Below are 8227 nucleotides of genomic sequence, written 5' to 3' on the forward strand. Positions count from 1 at the left end.
TTTGTGTCCTCCATGGAGTACATCACTGCAATTGTTATGGATGTGGCATAGTCACCCTTTTATTGAATTTTCAATCCTCAAAATCCATGTTTACAAATGATATTCTTTCTTGCCAGTGTTACATTTAAATATGTGATCCATTTTATTCTGTGACCTGTCCTAATATTCTTACCCTAACCACCTCACTCCTATGGAAGTACATTTCCCCATGCTTAATTGAAATTGCGAGTTTAAAATGTCATAATTATGATTTAAAATATTTTCATCAGGGGAAGAAAAGCTGAGAATGACTTTTTGCATAATTATGAGTGACATTTTTTTTCTTTTACTGACAGAAGGGGAACTAGCAGTGAGATGGTAGAGGCACCTCAGAATATGATGGGTCACAGATTTCAGTGCAACAATGGAACATGATACATTTGCATCCTGAAATTGGTACTGTTGTTGTGGCGGGTATTTTCATTCCTCTGCGAAATTTAGCTACTTTCCTGCACCTAAGGGTGCACAGGAAGTCATGTATTCACTGATATTGCACATGACTAGTGTAGTTTTTTGTCTTATCAGACAGTATGGACCCCCCTTCAAGCTATAAAACAGATGGCAACTAATTAGGACATAGAAAAAAGATGTGTATTGCCATATACCACAGATGACAAATTAAACAAAAAACAAGAAAACCTGATCCCTACAGTGAGGTGATCCAGTGGATCTGTTTTGCTCTAGGGAGCATGATTTGGATCTACTTGTCCCCTTTGAGAAAAGGGTCCCTTGTAAAAATTGTCGAGTTCAGAGTCTTGGAGAATCAATATCAAATTACACTGAAGCTGACACACCTTATTAAGACACTGTCAGTTTAATTTGTCCTCTGTCCATATGTGCACTTGCAAAATGTAATGAATATGAATATTACCCAGTGGATCCAAATAAGCTCCACCCTTTATTTTATTTACATATTACTGGCATTTGAGCTGCTTTAAAACCTCTATTTGTGTATACTACTACATCTACAGTATTACAAAACTAAGTATTAAAAATCTCATTCACTCCCTCTTTATTTGATAAACCAAAAAATGTTTTTAATCAAACATACAAGCCGGATTGTGTCACGGCTTAGCAAGAAACCCAGAACGAGACTCTGACTGACGAAAGAAAAGGTTTATTTGAGATGAGGGAATGCGGGGAAGGAAGGGTGCTGGTCCGGGGGGGGATGACGGCTGGAGGGCTTGAGGTGATGGCTGGGCTGGCAGACGGGCAGGCAGGAAAGGACTGAACAAAAGACAAACAGGTTTAAATTTTTCACCGACTGGCAACAGAGTACAGTTTCTAAAGGTTAGCTCGATTAGTAGTCTTCTTCCAACAAACCGTGTACACTGAGTGACGATCCGGCAGAGACTGAAGGTAGGGACAGGAACTAAATGCAGACTGGGTGATGAGCTGATGGAAACCAGGTGGCTTGATTGCAGCAGCAGGGCAGGTGTGGGGTGGGAGGTAGGCAGATCCAGCAGAGGTGACAGAGTACCCCCCCCCCCCGACGGACGCCACTGGGCGGACCACCAGGCCTGGGTTTCTCGGGGTTAGCTCGGTGGAAGTCCTGAACGAGAGCAGGGTCCAGGATGAGCCGGCGGGACACCCAGCATTGTTCCTCGGGCCCATAGCCCTCCCAGTCGACCAAGTATTGAACGCCACGGCCGCGGCGGCGACAGTCCAGGAGACGCCGAACAGTGAAGGCGGGATGGCAACCCAGTCTCATAGAAAAACGTACCCTGGCTACGTTGGTCCACAGTTCAAAAACGTAGAGGGGTTACAATAATGGCCCTGGAATTGTATGACTGTTACATTTTTTTCTGCCTATTCTTTTGCGTCCAGGTCACGTGACTTTCAAGATTCCGGCCGTGAGAACAAAAACATGGCGGACATTTCGCTCATTTTTAGTGAAAGAAATCAATATTTTGAGTATGATTCTGCATAAAAATGCGTTTTGATTACATTTCTAGCGAGAAATATATATTTTAATTTCATAATATTCACTTAGTGAATGTACATAATCACTCGCTTGCTCGTTGTTGCGAAGATTATTCAGATCTCTCCAGAAAAATGTGAAACTGATTTGGTTGTGGCCCCAGATTACACATAGGACACCCTTGCGATCTGACGGATCAAACCCTCGACAACTACATGCCTTGCGTCTGAGGTTGATTTGCCGATCGACACATTATTCTGTGGCAGCGGGAGAAACTAATATTGACAAAGTGACGAGTTACGATCAAATGTCCGCTGTGTTTAATTTTGAAATCTACCGGATCCTGTAACTTCCTGTGTGGTGCGATCTCATTGATGGGGTTTGGCGCGTCATGGGCCCACGAAGAATAAGGGGACGAAGAAGAAGAAGAAGACGAAGAAGAAGAAGACGAAGAAGAAGAAGAAGAAGAAGACGAAGAAGAGGAAATAAACGAGGAAAAGGAAGCGTGGAAAAGTAACTTGACCAAGCTGTGCAAATGAATCAACTTGACCCCGACGATGCCATATTCCTGGTTGATGCGTTCCTGGATGAATGCAAGGTAAATAACATCTCAGTGTCCGATGCTAATTACATGCTAATTACAATGTCTAAGGCCGTAATAGACTCTGATGTATAGCAAGGAAAAAGTATCAAGGTACAAAACTGAAAACACTCCAAACAAACAACTATTCAGTACCTGGTTCAATGGCTTTATTCACATGCAAGCTATAGTGCTGAGCTGAGTTCATACTTAGAGCCAGTTAGAGTTTCATTCAATATACTGACAAAATGTTTCACTTTCTTTTCTTTTTTTTTCAATGTAGAAAGGGTTTTTTAGTCAGTACAGATCTTATCTGTCAGTACAGATCTTAGTTTTTACAATGTAATATCATTATATATAACATTGGTTATATAGTAGGATGTTTGTAGTTGGTGATAAACCTTGGTGGGTGGTGGTTCATTCTGTGGCTCTATTGATTATTTAGGTGGATCAGCATGAACACACAAAAGAAGGATCAGAGAAATCCACAAAGTTGTGTGTTTGGCTTGATGAGGACAAAGATGGTCAACCTCTGCCAAAAAGAAGTAGAGCTGGGGAAAAACGAAAGCGAGATTCAGCCACTGGTTAGTATTTTTGTTTGTTTGTTCATCAGTAGTTGCATTAATTGATTGAGCAATTCTAAATGGATATTCCTATTTTTGCAGTTTCTTCAGCAAGTGTAAAACCCTCCTGTTCTCACTCTCAAGACACAACTGAAGAAAATGTGACCATCGAAAATTTAGGTTTTTCCTTTTTTCCTTTAGTACTTGTTTCCTCATTTGTTATGTGGTAATTGCCCCGATTTACCATTGCCTTCTTCCCTCTTCATTTTCAGATTCCCTCGTTCAAGATGTGCGAGACCTCTTAGGAAGTGGTCCTGAACAACCTCTGCCCTCGCACTGGAGGAACAGGCAAACTTCCTCTCTGGAAAATTGGACAGTGCTGAGGCCCTTCATGGTGAACAATATGTTGTCATCTGAGAAGCCCAAGGAGGGGGTTTGCCATCATTGTGGACACAACGCTGCAGTAGTGATGTGTAGGGACTGTTTACCACGATCACTCTACTGCACAGCCTGTGACCTTTCCACACATGAGGCCCTGGTGCTTCATAACAGAGCATCCATGGTGGAGGGGTTCTTCAGACACCTGCCACCATCCACTTTTGTTCAGCAGCATGAGGGAGGGAAATTCTCCTATCATGAAAAAGGTAGTTTTTAAGTCTCAGGTTATATAGGCTGTTTTACATTTTACACAAACCCTGGTTTACTCCAACAAACATGCTAGATGAAGTTGTGTTTGATAGAAACAATCCTCACTGTTGAGTTTTTGGTTTCATTTACTCTAATGTGTAAACTTATTCTGCTTTTTAGATTGCATGTTACCAATCGTTCCTCCCTGCTGTGACTGCTCCACTGGGCAAACAAGCTTGTCCAAGGGCAAGGCAGTTATTTTAATTGGAATGAATGGTAACATTTTTGTTATTATTTCTTCATATTGTCTTTTTTGTTTCTTGTGAACAAGAGATAATTGTTTTTCTCTGACATTACAGGAAGATACAACCTCTTCCTTCCATCAGTAAACTGCTCCTGTGGAAAAACCTTGTCAGTGACTATAAGCGATCTGGTTGAAAGTGGTTACTGGCCAGCCACTGTCAATTTTGAGACCTTGTACATGGTGGACTTGTTCACCACGTATGAGGATCTAAAAATCACTGCCCCAGGGATGTCACGACAAGCTTTTGTCAGCATGCTCGAGTGTCGAACGAAACTCTTCGGGCGAGTGAGTGAATTTGTCGTTTAAATTTGGATCACCTTTTAAATAACTGATTAATTGTTAGGACTTGTTCTTACGATCCTCAAAATTTCAGCACACATTTCTTGACAGAGCCCTTTTTTTCGCCAGTACCACGGTCTGAAGCCAACCTTCGATATATCATCAGTTGTGTACTAACTGCTTACTGTTTTGTTTTTTCACTTTTGCTCTCAGAGTGGTAAGATATGTGGGGACACAATGCAGAGGGCCTTCCTCGAATGGGCCTATGCCAAATTTGAGGTTGAAAAGCTGTCTCAGGTCCAGCATTTTCAGTGCCCTGCATGCACACCCTCCATGTTGGCAGTTGCAGTGGATGGGAACCGCAAATTATATCGTTTCAAAAGCCAACCAGGGTGTGTAACATTCATGTACAATGAAATGCTAGTGAGCCAAAAATTTTAAATTACTTTTATACTGTAAATGTAACCCACATCTATATATTTCTTTCAAGACCTGATGGGTTTTTTGATGGAGTCTTTTTGGCCAGTGATGCTGAGGTGTCCTCCTTTGTTGATTACATCCATGGAACAACTGGACATGTAAGCTAAATTTATATTTCTTCATGTGTAACACCACAATTTAAAACATTTATGAATGTTTGCCTGTTATTTTCAAAATTTATACATTATTTGGTTTATTTAAGTAAGTGGAATTATTGCATCAAATGCCATAATACATAATATATACATACAGCTTACAGCTTATTTTGTATAATGTAACTGTATAAATGTCTGTATTTGCCCTCATCTGTTTAAGAATCCAGGGAAAGGGAGATGTGGTGCGGGTCAGTGGACAGCAGCACGAGAGTCTGCCAGCAAGTCTGCAAGCAAACTAGACGAGGAAGGTGTTGAAGTTGCTGTCTGCCGTCATGGGGTCTTGCTGAAGGGACTGAATATGTTCCGTGGAGAAATATTTGCATACCCATTATATCTCCAGAAACAGCTAGCTTCACAGACCGTCCAGTTTTTTTGCTCTGATGTGGTCTGCAAATATTGGCCATATCTGCAGAGAGTTGTGGACCACTGCCAGAGTTGGAGGACTTGCTGAACATGCGCCCATTTCTCTCCATCATGCATGCAAAAGCGCATTCTTGGATGTGTGAGGTAATAATGACAATTAGATGTATTTCTTACCAATTTGTACCACACATTATGATTGTCTGTCCACTGCCCCTACTTTTTGTTTTCCAAATGATAACATTCATCTAAATGTATTACAGTTAAAATGGGGGGGACGCAATCAGGAAGGAGCTGGAACAACAATCGGGGAGGAGGTTGAACAGGTTAACAGCTTCCTCTCCCGAGCAGCCATCCGTTCCAAGTACATGTCAAAAGCCGGTAAGCATTCTTCATGTATAGTTGTGTCCAAATTGAGACCACAAGCCGACATTTTTTTTTGTTTGTTTTGAATATAGCACTACGTTTTTATTATCATCTTTGATCTTCAAGTGGTTCTGTCAGAGCTTTGAGGTGTGATTGGGGTCGTTATCATGCTGCAGTATGACTCCTTCTCCACATAGACCAAACCAGAAGGTGTAGCACCTCTCTACAATAGAGTGCTTCCTGGTGGTCAGGTGGAGTCAAATCTCTGCAGGTGTCCAACTCCAGAGAAGACAAACAGCACCAGACTTAAATATTTCCCATATTCCCCCTTCTGAGAAGGGGTTTGAACACTGATGCTCGGCCTTTGCATTTTAGATTTCCATGCATAGGTGCTCCCTTAATAATTGAAAATAATTGTCTAGTCAGCACTTTTATACTGATCAAGATTCTCTTTATAATAATTTAACTTCTGACACATTAATTAAGTGTATTATTTCCAGGTTTATGTAACAATATTAGAGAATGATCAATGTAGTATCTGACCTTTGGTCCTCACTGTGGACCTAAATTACTGCATATACATTGTGTGTCAAGTTCGCACAGACATGCTGACAATCCAGGCAAGTGGCTGGAACAAGCGAAAGGCGGAAAACCTTGACCGGACACTGGCCAAAAGATACATCAAGGTACTAACTAGGCAAATAGGCAAATATGTATAATAACAGTTTTTAAATTGTGTCTCAGCATTTGTTAACACAGAAATGTCTTTTGGACAGACTGTACAAAGGATTACAGAGGCAACAAAGGACCTGGAGAAACTCACCGCAGAGTTGTCTATACAGCAAGACATAGTCCAGCAGTGGGTGTCTGATGTTCAGCAGTGGACCTCAGGTACTTTGAGAAAATATTTGATGGCTCTGCTCTTGTACAGCGGATCTGAAAAGAGGCTGATTGTAAACTGAGATGGGCATGAATTAATTTGTTTGTTGTCGTCAAAAGGAGCAACAACCCAAAATGACCTGCAGAGGACCATCGAGGGGTTATATTTGGGCATCAAACAGCGAAAATTTCAGCTGTATCGTCAGTCTGGTGAGAGCAGAAAAGGCCACTAGTAATGCAAATTTGTTAAAAAAATGAATTCACTACTGACTTATACATAGTATGAATAGTCATTTATTTAAAAAAACAAAAACAAACATCTTTTGAAGTAGGTTTACTACAAGTCAGAGCAGCATACTGGAAAAACTGTCAAAATCATAATAAGTTTGAGTGCAATATCCAAATATTTATTCTATTATATTTATTATTATATATACTATTATATTTATTATTTCCAATATTTATGCAAAGTGCAGAGATGTCCTGACCTACAAATGTTGTAAAACACTTCATATTGTCTATTTCAAAAAATATTAAGTGTTTTTACAATTTTTCAAATGATAATGAAACTTTTGATGCAAAAATGATCACACAGCATCTGTCACAATAATCATATACACATTCATGTATATTGAGAAGCCTTATTTTTTTATGGTGGTTTTGTGTGGTCATGGTGTGAGTGCACTCATTTTGTGTTTCTCATTGTAGGTGGGAATAAACGAAGGCATCAACTGAGAAAAAAGATTGCTCTTGAGAAAAAAGCCTTGGAAGTTGCCATCAATGACCATAATACTACTGTGGGGGAAGTTGGAAAACTCCCTCCTCCCAATGAACTCCTGGCTGTGGACAACTACTCCTGGCCATGGGAATGTAAGTACTTCCTCTGAAATGCACGGAATACCAATTGTTTGATGCACACATCTTGATGTACATATGGAATCTGATGTAAATCTTAAGATACTAGGCAATATGCAAAAAAATGAATGCAGTAATGTATAAATGGATGTTATCGAACCCCTTTTGCGAAGCGCCGAGGTACTATCACATCCTGTCAGGGTTTATTTCTCTATTGTAGGAATACACCCATAGCAGTAAGCAGTTTAGGGAAGGGTTGTGTATGAGTGGGTTCGCTGTTGGTGGATAAATAACACAAAGCATGATCATGAGATTATCACCTGTTACTAATGAATATGTTTAGGGGAATAATCCAAACAGGTGGTTTGGAGTTTTCAACAAATTTCCCCAGCTTGTTTGAAATTTGCTGCAGCCATCAAAATCACAAAAAAAACAATATGTATGCGAAATATCTTCTGTCACAATATTTTTATAGGAGTTAAGATGTAAGATAACACTTTATGTAATGTATTGCAGGTCATGGTGATATGGATAAGGTAATGCTGCTGGCTAGACTGAAAGAAGAAGAAGTCATTGTGGTTCGTGAAGTCAAACAGCACATGGAGTACATGAGTGTTGCTGGACTGATTAAAGAGCTTACCTTTCAGCTCACCGAAGACACCAATGGGAAATGTAAGGACAATAAATAGTTTGTCCTTTTTTCAATTTGCTTCTCTGGTAACCACTTGGCTTATTTATTTATTTTTTAATGTCACATTCTCAGGCAGTACAGAGGGATTGATGGAGAAAGGACATGAGGGACTACTCTGTGTGCTGAAG

The 8227-nt window shown here is 40.3% G+C and overlaps 1 protein-coding gene across 1 annotated transcript; it reads left to right on the plus strand.

Annotated features, from left to right (window-relative positions):
* The first annotated feature begins 1834 nt into the window (after window positions 1-1834).
* Window positions 1835-7419, plus strand: LOC131468831 (uncharacterized). The gene is made up of 14 exons (XM_058643465.1): window positions 1835-2558; window positions 2986-3124; window positions 3206-3283; window positions 3376-3747; window positions 3911-4006; window positions 4090-4319; window positions 4527-4705; window positions 4804-4891; window positions 5109-5455; window positions 5572-5689; window positions 6269-6360; window positions 6451-6565; window positions 6674-6763; window positions 7262-7419. The coding sequence occupies exons 1-9, from the start codon at window positions 2496-2498 to the stop codon at window positions 5397-5399; spliced, it is 1536 nt and encodes a 511-aa protein (XP_058499448.1). The 5' UTR covers window positions 1835-2495; the 3' UTR covers window positions 5400-5455; window positions 5572-5689; window positions 6269-6360; window positions 6451-6565; window positions 6674-6763; window positions 7262-7419.
* Window positions 7420-8227: the final 808 nt, after the last annotated feature.

Source organism: Solea solea, chromosome 11, assembly GCF_958295425.1.
Source record: "Solea solea chromosome 11, fSolSol10.1, whole genome shotgun sequence".
Classification (NCBI taxonomy): Eukaryota; Metazoa; Chordata; class Actinopteri; order Pleuronectiformes; family Soleidae; genus Solea; species Solea solea.